The sequence below is a fragment of the Drosophila pseudoobscura genome, chromosome 4 (genome assembly GCF_009870125.1).
Source record: "Drosophila pseudoobscura strain MV-25-SWS-2005 chromosome 4, UCI_Dpse_MV25, whole genome shotgun sequence".
In the NCBI taxonomy this organism is placed as follows: Eukaryota; Metazoa; Arthropoda; class Insecta; order Diptera; family Drosophilidae; genus Drosophila; species Drosophila pseudoobscura.
The window spans coordinates 1,538,567-1,557,620 of record NC_046681.1 but is presented as its reverse complement, the minus strand read 5'-3'; the positions used below and the strand labels follow the sequence as shown (position 1 = coordinate 1,557,620).

Sequence of the window (19,054 nt, the reverse complement as noted above, 5' to 3'; positions counted from 1 at the left end):
CACTTGCTCGCATACATACCTCTGCGTACACTTAGAAAAATAACTACATTTTTATGTTCAGTTGCGGAGAACTTTTAATATAAGGCACTTTGGGCAACGATTTTTTTTATAATCTTCTTTGCTTATTTATAAACTTACATATCTATTTTTGTTGTTAAATAAAACAAGTTAATAGGAAAAAAAAACATAACAAAAATGTGACACCTCAAAAGTCTGCGTCAGATAGTACATACATACATGCGTCGGACTGTTTCTTCAGATAAAACTTTGGAGAAACGTTATGCAACCTCCAGTTGCCTTGGATTTAGTGGCACCAGTTGGACAATACGTTTTTTCTCAAGTTCTGTCAACAACGGTGATCTGCCGGACCGGGGCTTTGACAATATGGAGCCCGAAGACACACAATTGTCGTAGAAGGAATTTCTCGGTAGGATTTTCCCTCCAACCTATATTTTAGAACAAGTAATAACGGTAATCGCGAATTCCGAAATTGTACGCATAATTATTAGAGTTTACGCTGACTTTTGAGGTATCACATTTTATCACATTAACTTAAATAGCTAAGTACATCTATGGGATCATTGACCTTGCATGTCTTTTGATAGTTTATTTTTCTAGCAGCAGGGTATGTTTTCTAGTTGTTGTTGGCTTAAATGTTAATTAATCGAGATGAAATTTTTAAAGTATGAATTGTATTTTAATATTCTAAATCACAACAAAAATTCTATCCGACTAGAGCGATATATAGTATAGCTACCATAGGAATCATTTTCCAAATTTCAAATTTTATAACTAAGCCCAACCCTATTGTACATATGTATATCTCGTTAATATGGCAGATGTATTACAAAGTGCTATTATTTTAACAAAATTTGACAAAATTATGTTCAGTGACGAACATAATTATTGGTACAGAAAGAATTGTTAGGTTTGTGCCCTCTTCAAAGGCTTTCCATAGCGATGCTAGGATAAAATAAGAAAATGGTGCGAGAAATCTAACCTTTAAGTGCTAAGCTATGTTGCCTGTTATATATATATATATATATATATATATATATATATAACAGGCAACATAGCTTAGCACTTAAAGGTTAGATTGTATTTTAATATTTATATATATATATATATATATATATATATTGTATATATATATATATATATATATATATATATATATATATATATATATATATATATATTTCATTCTTTAATAAAAAAAATAAAATTTAAGCGTTCTAGGTCAAAGGTTTTTGTTTAATAAAAATATTTGTGTTAAACATATTTAAATTCTCTACAAGATTCATACATTACGCAAAAGCTATCTCCATACGATCTCTATAATATTTAAATCATGAGAGTAAAAACAGCATTTTTGTTAGTCATTTTAAATTAAAGAATTTAATGTTAATCCTAGACGAATATTAGCCATAATAAGAGATGTCACCCCAAACCACAATGCCACCCTAATTACATCTATGTATAAAACACGCATTGGTACCATTTGTTCTTCCGTGTCATGTGATTTTGTGCCAAAAACACTGCTTGTATCCTTATGAACATTAGAGAACCATTGAAAAAAACTATTTGACCTGGAACGTTAATTTTTTATTTTAGGATTAAAGAATGAATTAATGATTAAACAAAATACAAATATATTTGTAAAATATTCATTCGAACTTTGATTTAAATACTATGCAAAATCCGTCTGATTTTGTGAAATGATTAAAAGCAGATTTTGTGAAATTGAGATATATATATATATAGATATATATATATATCATTAGATCAACTCCCATATTAATGTTCATACCAGATTCGTTACAAGCTTCTGTCCAATTTTAATATACTCTTTTAAAACCTTCAAATATTTTCGACAAAGTTCTCAGAAAAGATAAACACAGTACATATGTATAAAAAAATAATATTAGCTTAACAAATAATTTGTCTATATTTTTTATTAACTAATAGTATTAATTCTAAATACCTTCTAGTGACAATGGATGACAGAGATAAAGCTCAGCATAATATGATATCCAATTTGCCGCTTTTGTTTGCAAATGGATACCCCACGTCGCTTGAAAAAATAAGCGAATCACAATTAGAAAGTTTTATTCCATTTATGGTACAGTGCTCTTTGGGCCATATAAACTTACCAAAAAAAATTGACTGCAGTGAGCCCGAGTGGTGGCCGGAAAACGCACCTTTTGGAATTCCGTTAAAAAAACCAAACGATTTTGTTGGGGTAAATATTTATAGAATAATTTTTTTTTTTAAATTAAACAAAAGTATATTGACAATGAACAAGTGACAATACTTTCATTAAACATACTTGTAAATGTACACTGAACGCGAATACCGTAAATATCGTAAACAGCGAAACTGCACGCTACAAATCAATCTTTCTGAATGTAATTTTCACAACACCTAGAGCAATTTGGAAGCTTGGAGTAGTTTTTATCTTGAACATTTTCTAAAGCCCATTAACATATTTTTTTAAATTTATTTTAAATGTCTGTTTTTGGCATTAAATATAAAAATTAAGTAAAAACCAGTTTGAACGTTTGATTCGAGGCTAAGATGCCTAGTACCAAAGACTATACAATACCAAGATGTTGCATGAGGAACAAATTATTTTTCAATTTTCGTTTGACGCTTCATGGTACGGGCGCGCGGGGCTATTACGCTACCTTTTACCTCTTTTACGCTACCTTCGCCTCAGAAATGCTACTCGGCTTCGTCAATGCCTCGGTCAGCGTCGAGTCGGTATGTCTCGAGAGAAAGAATACAAAAACAAAATATGAATCGTCTGCGTGCCGAAACCGTAGGGCAGCGTGGTCGCTGATGTCTTTGGCTCGGCACAGTGGGGACTCAGCCGAAATAGTAAACAAAATTGTATGAGTGCTTTAGATAAATTTAATGTACGCATCTAATAGAGAATTTTCCAATCGAATTTTCAAGATAGTTTTAGTTTAGGGGATATAAGCACTCAAAGTTTAACATTTTTTCAGTGTGCAAATATTTATTGAACTCATATTCACTAACTAATTTACCAAGCTGAGACGGCCAAAGGTCCCACTGTGCCGCTCCAAAGACATCGGCGATCCGCGACCACCGCTTCGACGGTGCTGAGGCTGGAGAGTCCAGAATTATTTCGTTGCTGGTGAAGGCATTGCCGAACAGACGAAACCGATGGGCAGCGGGGTCGCGGTAGAGACGAAGTACAGGCGAAAAGGGAATTGAAACCCCGCGCGCTCCCTCGTGCCTCTTGGGTTCTAATGTTAGGACCTGCCATAGAACAGCTTTTTGGTCGCTCATGCAACATCTTGGTATTGTATAGTCTTTGCTAGTACCCTGCTGATTAAGAATATATACGTTTTTTTCTGGCTGTAAAATATGTAGTTATACTTCTTCGGGAGTTGCAGGAAAGGAAGATGTAAGATTACGTTAGGTTAGGTTAATGCGGTAGCTGGAGAGGTCGGGCAGTGGCGAATTGACTTTTCTTCGTCCTGACAACTTCTGCAGAAGATATTATTAGGAATTGAATGTCGGGAATCATGTATGCCAATCTGCCAGGGCTGGCCACCATACTACCACTCCGTAGAGCATGATTGGTCGTATGATGGCGGTGCAGAGCCACCGAACTATATACGGTGTCATTCCCCTTTTTTATCATTTTCATTTTAGGCCTTCTTTACCCTCTATTCTCTATGCTCAATTTCCAATCGAGCTTTCTGTCGATTATCAAACCAAGATATTTATCATTGTTGCTAAAAGCTAGCATTTCCATAACCTTCATGAGAGTACTTGTCATGCACTCACACAACGTCTGCCGACGATTAATTAGACTCACCTTCCAGGAATCATCCCTCAAATCCATCAGTGCACCCGTAATGGTTGTCTGGAGGGTGTTGTTAAAGGTGCCTTACTTCTATATAGAGGAAATCCTTCCAGGGTGTACTCCCTGCGGTTAAGGGACGCTTTGTTGATAGATGTGGTAGTGGCGTAGGGCTGTTTCGATGGGTCTTACCTTCCGGTAGGCATGCTGGATATATTATTTATTGGAGGGGCAGGTTTTATCGATCGCCTGTATACAGAGGGCAATCGAGCGAGCGTTCTAGCAGACAATGGCTAACTAAACAAATAAATAAAATAGTTGAATATCAGCTACTATATCAACCAGACCATGTTAACCAGTATGGTTGATAACTCTGCTACCTAGAATATCTAATCTTTCCCTACAAGGCCTTAATTCTCAAAAACAATAGCAAAAAGAGGCAGCCCGTGAAACGACTCGGTTGGCAGTCTGAAATTTTTCAGCTCAATGTAGAGTTCAAGAAATATAGTATTCGACGCGCAAGAATAAAGGCTTCAAGGTAATTTCAATACCATTGAATATCCACCATTCATTGAGAACTGTGGCGCATTGAATTTTATGGCAAAAAAGAATATCCCTTTAATTAATGACAGGGCCTGTCATCATCACATCATTTAGAGAATATCCAGTTGATGTAGCTGCGGATCCATCGAAAACGACACGGAGTTTTGTCGTCGTACTGTCCTCCTTTGGGACACAGTGATGAGGCAAGAAATATTTGCAGAGGCTACGGGAATCAGGGAATCATAAAGGCGGAATACCGCTCCTTGAGTGTAGGATTACGCTCCAGTTTTCGCTCCAGACTGATGAACCGTCCATAAGCCTGAGCATTAGATTCTCCTAAACGATCAGTATTGTTATTTAGTGGCACACGAACTGCATACTCCCCGGATGGCAACCGTGAAAGGTGGCTTACGAAATGTGCTTCACAATCGTCTTCTTCTTTGGTATTCAACCCAGCCTCCACACAATTCTCGACTTCCCAAAATATACGAAGTGTTTTATCCAACCTTGCTTCCATCTCAGCTATCGAATCTGGACAATTGTGCGTGGCCAAAAGCGCCGAGCTTGGTACCTTCTGTCCACCGCCAGATACGATCCACCCAAGCCGGGACTTCTGCAGAAGAGGCCGTCCATCGGTGAGTTTTATTTGCCCTACGCAGAGGAGATCATAAAAAACGCTCGCACCAATGAGAAGATCAACCCGTTGAGGATTGAAAAATGCAGGATCAGCGAGCTGAATGTTAGATGGAATACTCCAATCGGATAAATTTATTGTCATACTTGGTTGAGAATCGGTAATCGTGGGGGCGATGAGAGCAGTAAGCGTAGTTGTGTAAGCAGAGGTGCGAGAATGCATACAAATGCTTATGGTGGATCCCTCAGTAAAAACGCTGGTATCGCCCAGCCCAGACACAAGTGCAGACGATTGAGTTCTCCTAAGCTGAAGCTGCTGGGCGAACCTGGATGTGACGAGATGCAGCTGCGATCCTGAATCTAAGATGGCACGACAAGGAACTTAAACGACAGACCGATTCTTCACGAGAACCACGGCTGTAGCCAGAAGCACGACATCAGAGTGAAGAAAAGAGTGTCCGGATGAACGGCCAGATCGGGAGGAGTAATACCTGGGCAGCTTTGTGTTGTGGGCTGTATACTATCGAAGTGCAACAAACTATGATGCCTACCGCCGCATACTCGACATTTTCCACTATTGCATGCGCGGGTCCGGTGCCCCGGTTTTAGGCAATTGAAGCATAGGGAAAGCTTCTTCACTTCTTTGTGGCGCAGCAACGGTGAGAGATTTCCGAATATCTTGCACGAGTATATTCCATGGCCCGCTGAGTGGCAAAAGACACATACAGACGGGTCGGCGGAAGAGTTGGAAGCTACAAACGTTTTCTTAACCTGCGTATAGGAATGGTTTTTTCCCACCTGATCGCTACTAGCGTGTGTCGCTGTAGCATATTCCAATTGCTCCATTTTCTGGCAGCGTTGCTGCAAGACTTCGAAGAATTCCTCTGCGGTAGGTATAGCATCCGACAATGTGTGCTCCTCCCACTTGGTTTGCGTCTTCGAATCCAATTTCTGCAGCAGCATGTTGATGACCATGAATCCTGAAATCTCCTCAGCAGTTCCCAATGTCTGCAACGCTCGCATGTGTTAATTGACTGCATCCGAAAACTCCCGAAGTCTTTTATCAGAATCTTTTAGCGAGTCTACCCAAGAATCTTCTTGATGGGTGCCTGGAAAACAAGTCTTTTCTTATTAAAGCGTTTATTAAGTATATCCAGAGCCGCACGATAATTGGCACTGGAGAGCTCCAACTATCGAACCGAATCCAAAGCCGCATCAGCGAGACGAGCGAATGTGCTGCAATTTCTCGATGTCACTGATGTCTGCATCCGCTTCAATCACCGATTTGAACATTGCCATAAAATCCGAAAACTCACCGTATCCACCAGAAAACTTAGGCACCTTTAGCTCAGGAAGTCGCTGCTTGTGATCCATGATGATGGTACTATGTCCGGAATGGTTTGACAGAGCCGTTGAATGAGCAGCGGTGTGTGACTGGCTTACTTCAACAGCAGCCAGCAATTCAGCTTTCAACGATATGAAAAAAAGTATCAAAGTTTTCACGCAGCTCACCCCCAATCTCGTTTTGATCGAGAGCCTCCAAATCATTATGGGCCTTATTGAATTCCTCTCGAATTTCTGCCAACATATCAAGGCGCACCTCGACTTCCGCGGCGGTCAACTTATCGATGACTTTTACGCTTATACAGACTCAGTCTGGAATTAGCCACCACAATATTTCCGCCCGCGCCTGTATTCGGATCGTTGTCCATGTTAGTCGTTGTGCAATTCGACACAACAACGGAAAATGAAATACCGCTTCAGCGACGATGTATAGACGCGAGAGCGAGAATGCAAAACACGAAAAGTCAAGAACCGCGGCTGCAGCTGCGCAGAGAATGAGAGATTCGACGCTTAAGTACCGGAATTTGTCTATAAATATTCCAGCCGCACTCTCACTGAATTTGCACTTTAAACTGTTTTTCAACGTGCACCCAAATGTATTTGTTAGTAGTTAAACTACCCAACAACAAAATATTGTATAATAAATAAGTATTTTTGACGGAACGCGATTAAGCAATGGTTTTATATCATACGTATTTAACAGCCAGAAGGAAGGAATATATTAATAAGCGAAAACATGTCATACACTAAAGACTAAAGCAACCGGACTTTGTATGCAGACGGTAGTATGCAGACTAGTATGATATTCCATTAAATCAATAGTATCTAAAATGTTTGACAGAGTTGCTGTCCAAGTGTGGCTTATCAGTAAAATCTGATGTTCACGAAATAATTCTCTAAGTAAAGTTCTAACTCAATGCTTCGGCCATAGATACTTTTGTCTACAGTTTTATTTATTTATATTAATGAATTATTATTTATTCTTATAGAGCTGGATGGAAAAAATGAAAGAAATTGTAGTAATTTGCTATCAATTTCACAAAAGCTTATTTTTATTACGATTTTGTAATGATTTAGCTGCATATGAACATGCAAGCTTAAGATTTATAAACAATTATAATTCAACAACCTCGCTATATGATAGAAGAAACAACAAATTGTTGGTAACATTTCGGAATGAAAACATGGTAAGTACATATATTAAACGATTTTTAATTAATTTTTTTACGTATTTTTACATGTTTAAGGTTTGCTTAATCGTCCGTCCACTAGCTTCCGTTATACAGTGCCGCTTTGTGAATAGGTTTTAGGACACGTACTTATAAGACATTTTCGTTGTAGTTTTTTGTCGACCCTATTCAGTTCAGCGCCACTGCTATTATATGAATTTTACCTTAAGTGAGTTAGATTCAGAGAACTGAAGCGGTTTTTATAGCCGAGTATTATTTAGTATTTTGTTTTTATACAATTTCACATTATATTTATACATTTTCGATAAGAAAGAATACCTATTTCAATAAACACTCATGAGAATATTAATAGGTACACGTTGAAAGTTTTTAATAATAATTAGTTTTATCGTACTTGAAGTGTTTATATTGATATAAATAAATATTATATATATATATACCCATATAATATATATATATTTTCTAGCTTTCTATATTTCCTTGTCATTCATTTAGTCACTAATTTTACAGTGGGAGAAGTTCGATTGGCACTTAGTCTCTTCGGGCCGTTGCCAAATGAATGAAATGTATGTATGTTTGGTTAATTTAAGGACCCATTAAAGTCTTGAACTATTCATATAAGTCAGACCCATTCAGCAGTAGACGACTACAACAACGGCTTCCAGGAAGAAAAGCAAGAACGGTCCCACTTATGCGCCAAAAAAAATATAACTATCAGGCAAACTTTTGGAAAAGATCCCAAAGACTGCGCAGGAAGCGCCGGATAGAAAATGTGGAGAAGGAAATACCCTAAAGGAAAGAAATTTAATCCATGTTTCAGAAAAAAACTGTCAAACTATAACTGGGTATTTCAAAAAGAAAACGACCCAAAGCACACATCAAAGCTTTTGACCAAATCTTTTAAGGAAGAACAAAATTTACATTTTCAATCTCGCGACTTAAATGCAATCGAAAACTTGTGGGGAGATTTAACAAAATTATTAGCCAATTATTATTATTATTTTCAATTTTAAATATGCAATAATTATGGAGGGCGTCCAAAAATTGTAGTATAAGCCACCTATAGAAACCCGCCAAACGCCTTCTAAAAGTATGCCAAAAATGATTATTAGGCTAAAAACAGAATAAATAAATAAAAGAAATAAATAGTGCTGGACACACTTAATATAAACTTGTAAATACTAATTAAGAAAAACAAAAAAACAATAATCAGTTAAAAAATTTGATTCATAACAACCTTTAATTTGTACCTCTTATTTTGATAAGCCTGATATTTACTGAGAAGTAAAATTGGATCTATTTTGTTTTATAACAATGTCCTATAATATAAACAAGTTTATTTTATTGAAAACAAACAATTAAAGAATACGTGAGAACTAATTTTAAGTTTAAAATATTGAAAATATTGAATAAAACTATTATTGTTATGTTAAAGCCTACGTAGGTGTGTACCTATTATTATGATCATGTGTGTAGCACTGTCCTTCCGTATGTTTGCTTTTCTGCAGCTGATACTCAAAGACTATAAGGATATATTAATTTTATAATGGATTTGAATTTTTGTAACACTCAGAAAGAAGCGTTTCCAACTCCATAAAGTATACATGTTCTTGAGCTGAGTCAAAAAGCTATCTCTGTCTGTCCGTCTATGCGTTCCGATGATCACCTATCTCTCAAAGACTATAAGAGCTAGAGCAAACAATTGTTGTATCCGGGCTCCTGTGATATTACACTGTAACAAGCTTATTTAAATATTTCGCCCAGCACTTACAAAAGACTAACTGATCTAACTAATCTGTGATATAAAAACAGAATTAAAGGGAATGCCCATGTCTACCAGATTGTTGAATCTAGACAAGATCAGATTATTATTATTATAGCCACACGGAACAAATGAAACTGCAGTGGCTACGCAACGCCTTCCACGCGCTTACTCATTCTCTTTCTTTCACACACATAGTTATCGTGTAATGTGCACGCTTACTGAGTATCGGATGTAAAATTTAATACAATTTTACCACAAACTCTATTAAACTATTATTAAACTAAAAAAAAAATCACCTAAAATTTAACCAATCTCGGCCAACGGCATATATTATTATATATTAGAGGTTTATTATAACGTGCGTCAGATGCATCCGTGGATATAATACAAAACAACCCGAATTGTTTTACATTTAATAACTTCAAAAATTATCATTTAACATTTAATTTATTAATAACAAAAAATTGTATACCCAATTTGCAGATTGTGCAAATTTGTAACCCAAGATCAAAATCCATTTCTGTTTTTAGTAATATTGGAGGCCAATGAGCTTTCTCGGCGGCTCTGATTCCACATTTACGAAAAATATTTCTCCGAATTAGATTTCAATTTAGGGATTTATTGTTCAATGTTTTAATGCTTACAGTTAGAGTACGTGGCCGTGAACTGGTGTGTAAAAAAGTAAGACAATGCGAAACGTTGCTGCATACGTTCGATTGTCAGTTTTTGTTTCTGTATATTGGACTGGACCACTTAATTGATATTACTCACTTATTAAATTTTCAAAGGTCGCAGCCAGAGCAGCTGTTTGAAAATTTTGAGAATTTATTTGAATAATGGATTGTCAATAATTTACAAAGTCAGTATTTTGAGAAAAATACCTTTTAAAAACCATAAATTTTTATCTTGATATTATAAAAAGAATATAAAATATAATAGATATAAAAACAACGAGGGGGAACGTTGTTAGTTGCTGCGGACACCGCAACTGTACAGTTATACCCGATACTAAGTCAGTATGGCTCTCCTCCGGCAGACGCCGCTAATATTAAGCGACACGACAAAGAGTGCGTGCGAGAGAGACAGAAAATCAGTCTGAGCGTGACGTCGGGCGCTGCGTAGCCACTGCAAATTGATTTCTTGCTTTAGGCTACAAAAATGATCCGATCTGATCCAGATTCAGCAATCTGATAGATATGGTCATTATCTATGATTCTGCGTTTTTAGTTTTCTCGAATCTGCAATATTGTGGATGCAACAGATTTTCGTCCTTTGTGTGGGCGGAAGGGGGTGGCGCTAAATTCTGAGATATACGTTTTATAGTGAGATCTAACAGAAGTGCGGATACCAAATTTGGTTACTCTAGCCTTAATAGTCTCTGAGATTTGTGGATGCCCCAGATTTTCTTCATTTTTTGGGGCGGAAGGGGGTGTGGCGAAATTTGGACACGAAACGGTCAAGGTCCGATATCACAGGAGTGTGGATACCAAATTTGGTTGCTCTGGCTCTTATAGGTTCTGAGATCCTTGAACTCATATTTTGCAATTGGCAAAACCGACCATGAAACCTGTGTGTTAGAGAGAGACAGAGCGAGAAAGAATGAAATTGTTTTCTTGATTCTGGCTATAATAATTATACGATCTGGTTGAGATTTTACACTCTAGAACATATGGTCATCCTCTACGATTCTGCGGTTTGGTTTTATCGTATCTTTAAAAATGTGGATGCCGCAGATTTTCGTCCTTTGAGGGGCGGAAGTAGGCGGGGCAAAGTTTTAAGCACTAGGCGCTAATAGGGACGGACAGACAGACAGGGGTCAATCGACTCGGCTATTGATGCTGATCAAGAATATATATACTTTATGGGGTCGGAAACGTTTCCTTCTGGACGTTACACACATCCACTTTTACCACAAATCTAATACACCCCAATACTCATTTTGAGTACCGGGTATAAAAAAGCTAGCATCAAAAATTTGTAGCAGAAAAAGTTTTCGTAATTTCGGAATTTTGTATGGCTTTAACTTAATTAACTAAATTAATTTATTATATTTCAGTCATATGACAGACAGCAAAAAAATAGAAAATGCTTGTTACTTCAACAAAAAAATTTGACTACATCTATTGATAATTTACAACATATGATGGTGGAACCACCACCTTTTGATATATATCTTTGCGACAATTGTGATGCCGAACTTTATTCTAAACAAGCTATATTGGTAAGTTTTTATTAACTATATTTACATATGATATAAGACTGTAGAACGATAACCATATCTACACTACTGGTTAAAATAATAAGTACATAGGTATCGTGCTAATTTGTTATGAAACAGCTCGAATGCCTTTGAATGCATAGCTGTCAATTTTATATATTTTTAAAGGTTGCAGTCTTGCAAAACATTTGAATCAAAAATGTACCCTTGTAAGCTTAAGTTTGTGCTGGATGTGTATTTTTGGTCTGCTCAAAGAGCATTGCACTGCTGAAGAAAAAAACGAGGGGGAACGTTGTGAGTTGCTGGGAACACCGCAACTCTACAGTTATACCCGATACTAAGTCTGTATGGCTCTCCTCCGGCAGACGCCGCTAATATTAAGCGACACGACAAAGAGTGCGTGCGGACGGGGGTGGCGCTAAATTCTGAGATCGGACGTTTATACGTTTTATAGTGAGATCTAACAGAAGTGCGGATACCAAATTTGGTTACTCTAGCCTTAATAGTCTCTGAGATTTGTGGATGCCCCAGATTTTCTTCATTTTTTGGGGCGGAAGGGGGTGTGGCGAAATTTGGACACGAAACGGTCAAGGTCCGATATCACAGGAGTGTGGATACCAAATTTGGTTGCTCTGGCTCTTATAGGTTCTGAAATCCTTGAACTCATATTTTGCAATTGGCAAAACCGACCATGAAACCTGTGTGTTAGAGAGAGACAGAGCGAGAAAGAATGAAATTGTTTTCTTGATTCTGGCTATAATATTTATACGATCTGGTTCAGATTTTACACTCTAGAAGATATAGTCATCTCCTACGATTCTTCGTTTTTAGTTTTCTCGTATCGTCGAAATTGTGGATGCCACAGATTTTCGCCCTTTGTGGGGGCGGAAGTGGGCGGGGCAAAGTTTTGAAATATTCTTGTAGCAGTGACATATCTTAGAAGTCTGGATCCAAAACATCGTTGCTCTAGCTCTTATAGTCTTTAAGGACTAGGCGCTGAAGGGGACGGACTGACGGACAGACGGACGGACGGACACACGGACAGACAGACATGGCTCAATCGACTCGCCTATTGATTCTGATCAAGAATATATGTACTTTATGGGGTCGGAAACGATTCCTTCTGTACGTTACACACATCAACTTTTACCACAAATCTAATATACCCCAATACTCATTTTGAGTATCGGGTATAATAAGATTCTTAAAAAAAAAAATACGACAAATCTTTCGGTAAGTGTCTAGTATGGTATGATTACGGTATGATTTGTTCAGAACGCTTTAAAATAAAAAATGCTTACTGAAAATCTAGGATGAAAGCAAACAATAACCACAGACACATCATCAGCCTTTAAAAAAAGGTGCCGTTCATATCTTCCAAGGCTATTTCCGCTTAAATTGGCAATAAAATTTATGCTGGTTCGTCGTAAACTTCAATGTGCGGATTTATAGACGGATAGACCGAAACAATCCCTTACTCCGAGTTAATAATTTTAAGATGAGGCAACAATTTGCAAAAATTCATTTGGCATGGTATGGAACGGATGGGTCTAAAACAGTGGAATAATATATTATGGAGCGACGAAACCAAAAAAAAATCTTTTTGGTAATAACTCAAGAAGATATGTACTACACCCAAATGCAAAGAATTCAACGTCCAGTCCAATACCTCTATCATTGGCCCTAGCTTACGCTAGACCATTGTCTTAGCTCGACACTGCAAGCGACAGTGTATTACTCTTGTCCGGGATAATGCAGTGTCCATTGCACAGCCACCACCCTCGTGGAGGGTTCAGCTAGAGGACTTTCGTCGGGGAGGAAAGGGGCGTGGCAAAATGTTGAAATGCACTTGCAACAGTGTGATATCGCAGGAGTCTAGATACAAAATTGAGCTTTTCTAGCTTTTATAGTTTCTGAGATCTAGGCGCTCATCGAGACGGAGGGACGGCACGGATACTATCCGAAAACCTCCTCCAGATGTCCTCGTACGGCGAATATTCATGCGGGTTGAAGACAGATATTGCAACTTTTCACTTCCGGTGAGAGTGACGATCTAACGCCTCTGGTAGTCTATTCCGTTTTTCTCGGGACTCAACATCTAACTCTAACTAATATTAGCTTCTACTTAATTTTAACTGTTACGTCTGTTGCTGTTACCGGTTTCGGCCTGAACTGCATCTTCGATCTTTTTATTTGCCATTTCCTTGTGCGATGCGTTTGTCTCACATACCCATACCCGTTGTCACCTTTTTCTCATATAGGTAATTGTGCATTCTCATATCTTAGAAATTTTTCCGTCAAGTCCAGTGGAAAACTATAATGGGTCATAAAATCTACTCCAATTATGATGTCGTCTTCTACTACTAATTAATTTCCTACTAATTATTCCCATTATTTGCGCGTTCCCCTTGTAACTCTTTGTAGTCGTATCCCATTCAGATGCTCCACATTTCCATTAACTAAATCCCTTTTAATTATCATTAATTCACACATTCACTTCCACCCATTACGCCTCTAATAGTGAGACTTGCAAATCATGAGACCATTATTTTCTCTGGTGATTCTTTCAGCTATATCTTAATAGCGTCTATAAAACTATTGATCTTGTATATTTCCAGAAAGTCGGTCTATGTCGATCGCGAAATTTTGAAGAGACGCTCCGTAACGTTGTACCCTGCCCTTCAGTTCCATGCGATGAACTTCCCGAAAATGGTCAGCTCCATATCAACGTTCCAGGGCACGATTGCAGCACCTCAGCAGCCAAGCGCTTTAAGGAAAGCACTAAAGCTTCCGTCCTATTATTCCTCGACGCTGACATTTCGAATTCTGTCATGAAAACAACAATTGTTGTTATGCCATCAAAACAAGGTGTAGCGAGTTTCGGTTTGGCTGTTGACTTGGTGTTTTCAGGAAACCCCAATTCCAATTGGCGATTTTCCACTTGCCGAATTCCCTCATCAAGCGTTGTGTCTTTATCTGCAACATCACCTGTTGCTGTTGGTTGCCTTGACCCTTTTAAAGCCACACCTTGACTTTCAATTTTCACTGTCATCTGTTGCTGTCGCAACATCGCCATTAATTGGCCATTGTCCGCCGCCGGACTGTTCTCCACCACTGTCGCCCTGGAGCATTGCTCATCCAAAAACTCATAATCTTCAACATTGAGGCTGTTCTCACCATTGCAGGTTGTAACAGCAGGTTGCCTTTCAAACCGCTCATCGGTAAGCCCCGCTCAGTCAATTCCCTCTTCAACTGCTTAACTTTTAACTATCCGTATTTAACTATTCTCAAAATTCTCTTTTCTGACACCAGTTGTTACGTTTCTACGGTTCGTATTTCAGATTTAGAAACAGAGAAGGCTTTAGGAATGAGAGGAAGAGGAAGCTTTATATTCGGGAGAATTTAGGTCCGGTCCGAACTATTTTCTAATCATCCATTCGTTACAATATATACTTTATCGGGTCAAAAACGGCGCAGAGCACAAAAAATAATATTTTCATTCAAAAAATTTCTGATTTACATATTACACGTAAGAAAAATGACGAAGACAAAATCTTTTTCACTTACGATGATATTAGTTTACATAAGCTTTATAACTGTGAAAACTAAATTAATTAGATAGACAAATTTTACTTTTTTAATAAAAGATAATTGTTAAGACCTTAAAAGAAAAGTCTAGACATTTGCGAGTTGAGTTGTAAATTCAAACTAAATTTTATTCTTAAAATCAGAGCCTTATATATGATTTGACAATGAGGTAGGAGGTAAAATTTGGTAGTCTATAAACCTACGCAGAGGATACACTTCACTGAGGGTGTCTATTTGAGTACATGCTTACATTAGTTTTATTTTAGGACCGCATTTGTTAAGTGTTTTCTCCACTTGTGTTTTGTTGTCGTTTTAATGGGTTACAGATCTCTGTTTACACCAGTGTAGTCATAACTTGTCTACTTTATGTGATTTCTTTAGAGTTCGGTGTTGTTACATGAGTGGATGGGTACATTTGAACATTCTGCAAAGGGCCAAAAGTGGCATTGTTTTGTATTTTGATTCTTGTGAACCTTTTTGTGTACATTTTCTTTGTAGCTATAATTACAAGTACAGATAATCATTTACAGTCAATTACAGTGGGTAGGGAAGTCCTATCGTTTGCAGTCTTCGTGCTACTTTAATTCTTCTTATGGCATAGATTATTAATATTATCATTATTATGATTCCGATAATCAAGGCCGCATGTCCAGATACATGATGGACTTAAGTCCTTTTAAGTCATGATGACCTTCCTTTAACAATTTTATTTCGTTTCTTAACTTATCCATTTCTTCTGTATGGTTAATTAATGGCACTGTTAATGGATTCCAAGCAATTTTTGGTATTTTGCTTATATTACTTATATAAAAGGATGAAATTGGTTCGTAGCTTTCTGTTTGAATACTGTGATGAGGTACTAGTATTTTGACATCGGTTCGCACAGTACAATCATTTATTATTGTTAAAATTCCTTGTTTCGGAAGATTATTAGCATTACTAGCATTAGTGTTTACTGGAACTTTGATGAGCCAACAACCCTGCCTTTCTAATTCGACCTAAAATGATCTTGTCTTTGCTATCTTCCTATACACGAAATTTGAATTACCTTTTACTACTACCAGTACTTCTGGTCTCTTTTGGAGTCATTCCTGAGTCTTGCTCTTCTGATTCAATTCGAGCTAATGGACAAATTTTAGTTATATTAAATGACCTGGTGTTAATACATCCAGATCGTCAATATCATTTGTAGCTGTCTACAAAAGACGTGAATTTAGTACCGCTTCAATTGGACATAATAGAGTTGCCATTTCCTCATAGGTTAAATTATTGTCCCCAATTACCCTTTTTAAGTGGTAATTCCTAAATACCTCCGAAGTGAGGTCCTGCCCGGGTAATAAAATGCCACTCGATCTGTTCTCTTTCTAATATTGGAACACTTTAATGTTGTCTCTGAGGGCTCTCTGGTATTCCTCGTCTAATTTGCGCGAAGCTCCCACAAAGTTGGTTCCATTATCAAAAAAAAAATGGTTTGCACATTTTCCTCTTCTTGAGAAAAATCTTCTAAGTGCAGCTAGAAATGCATCTGAAGTAAGATCGCTGAGTACTTCCCTGTTTCGGCAGATTTCCCATAATTTGTTCTGCAGTATTCTGTCGATACCTAGCACAGGTGACACACTCTTTAAGTTTTTTCTTTAAGCAATTTCTTAGCCCAAATATCCAAAATTTTTCGCTGGATATAGTTTCGCATCAGATTAATTCCACCGTGCAATGTTTCTTTATGTGCATTCTTGATAATTAAAGACGTCAAGTGACACTTATCTAAAATCAAGGGATGTTTAACCTCAAATTCCGCGTTGGAGTTTTGCAATCTACCTCCAACTCGTAACAATCCGTATTTATCTTAGAACGGATTTAAGCTTAATAGTTTATTTTTTGTTTCTATTGCCTTTTTATTAATTGGGCTAGCTATTTCGGAACCTAATTGGATAGCTTGTTGTTGTTTTACTATTAATGCTTTGGCGCTCTTAATCTCCTTCACTGTCAAAAATGAAGGAAATTCTTTTTTTTTGGTTTTGATTTGAATAAACCTCAATACATATGCAATGACTCTTTCTAGTTTATGCATACACGAATATTTTTGTAATAATTCACAAAAAATGTTATTTTTTGCTATTACCATTGTTGTGCCAACAACTAATTTTTCTTCAATTTCCTCTTTTGGCCAATGTTTCTTAGATTTCGCCAACCATTGAGGCCCTTTCCACCAAATCTTAAAATCTTTTAGCTTATCTGCGTTAATGCCCCTTGATGCTACATCTGCTGGATTGTCTTCAGTTCTAACGTGTCCCCATTTGATTTCCTTAATCTTTCTTACTTCGTCAGTTCGACGCCTGATAAACTTGTCTTTATTGTCTCCATTCTTTATCCAGGCTAGAGTAATAGTAGAATCACTCCAGGCATAACACTCTACATTACTTCCAACCGCTACTTTCACCCGTTGAATTAATTTTGCCAGAAGATGTGCTGCACAAAGTTCTAATTTTGGAATAGTTTTCCGATTCTTCTTTGGATTAACTTTGCTTTTGCTGGCTATTATAATTGTAGAACTATCTACCTTGGCATACACTACGGCAGCATAAGCCTTTTCGGATGCATCGGCAAACCCATGAATTTGCATCGACTTATTGTGCTGAGAATTTAGCCATCTTGGTATCCGAATGCTCTCTAACTCTGTTAAACTATTTTTAAACGAATTCCATTCCCCAGTATCCTGTTCTGATAATTCTTCATCCCAATTTTTGTCTGCTAGCCAAAGTTTTTGAATGAATAATTTTCCGACAAGTGTCACTGGAGACAATCAGCCTAAGGGGTCATACATCTTGGCTAAGGTAGATAATACTATTCTCTTGTTTGTTTTCTTAATTGGTTCATAGTGGAAATTGAACCTAAACTCGTCTTTAACCAGTTCCCATTGTAGTCCTAAGGTTTTGACGGATTCATTCTCCTCAATGTGTTTGTAGGGGGGCGGACGTGAAGCTCAAGTCTCCAACGACGATATGGATGATGAAGTGAAACCTCCTGTAGCCGTCGCAAGAAAAGAAAATGCCGTGGTGCTCTGTGGTAAATGGGTATTATTTATTTCGGGGGGTTGCGCGATCGTGCGTTTGAAACGGGGGTTGAAACGTCACTACTTAACTCTATGCCTTATGGTGCTTTTTCTGCCGTGAGCGCCGTGTGGATCGTGGATTGTGGATCCGAGCGCGCCTGCGAGCACGCGAGAGCGAGCCGGGACCGAGTCGCGCGGAGCCGGCACAGTGCCTCCCCCCTTGCAGGATTGCAAAGTATAATTGGGTGGCCTATGGCTGGGTGCACGCCCCCGACACGATCCATCCAAAAACGGTGCTCTGGGCCACCGGCGGGCCGTCCTCACGCGCAAGGAACCCGGGCTGGATCACCTTCGGGTAGACAGGGTAGACAGCGACAGCGCATCAGTCACCTAGTCCTTAAACGCGTCAAGGAAGTCACTGGAAAGCAGGATTACTGCACCAACGAAAGTTTTTCCATTATCTGAATTCCGCGCCTTGCGACGAACCGAGCGAAAGCGGCGAGAAATTTTTCGGTGGTGAGGTCGGACGTGGGTTCTAAATGTATCGCCTTAGTGGAAAAGCACACGAATACGCACACATACCCCTTCGTGATCAGACATGCTCTCCCTGTATAGTTCCGTATTTCGAAAGGACCCGCGTAATCAATCCCTGTATGCGTAAACGGTCTGGAAAAGGACGACCGCTCGGTTGGAAGATCTCCCATCATTTGGGTTTGCAACCTCCTTTTGTGAATTACGCAGACCTTGCAGGAATTCACAACCCCCTTCATAAGCCTTTGAACCTTTGGAATCCAATACTTTGATCGAATGAGGCGCACCATCAATTGGTTGCCGCCATGAATAGTTATCCGGCGCGTAAATTGCGCGAGAAGGCGAGACAATCGCAATT

The 19,054-nt window shown here is 38.1% G+C and overlaps 1 protein-coding gene across 3 annotated transcripts in view; it reads left to right on the top strand.

The window, feature by feature from the left end:
• Window positions 1–19,054, top strand: part of ova (ovaries absent) — a 59,891-nt gene that overhangs the window by 2,687 nt on the left and 38,150 nt on the right. For 2 of the 3 annotated variants that reach the window (XM_033379400.1, XM_033379399.1), the window contains exons 2-4: window positions 1,992–2,242; window positions 7,345–7,542; window positions 11,367–11,531. In XM_033379400.1, the coding sequence (XP_033235291.1) occupies window positions 1,997–2,242; window positions 7,345–7,542; window positions 11,367–11,531 (609 nt within the window). In that variant the 5' untranslated portion in view covers window positions 1,992–1,996. The remainder of the gene's footprint in view (window positions 1–1,991; window positions 2,243–7,344; window positions 7,543–11,366; window positions 11,532–19,054) is intronic. The other variant, XM_033379401.1, reaches the window with a different exon arrangement.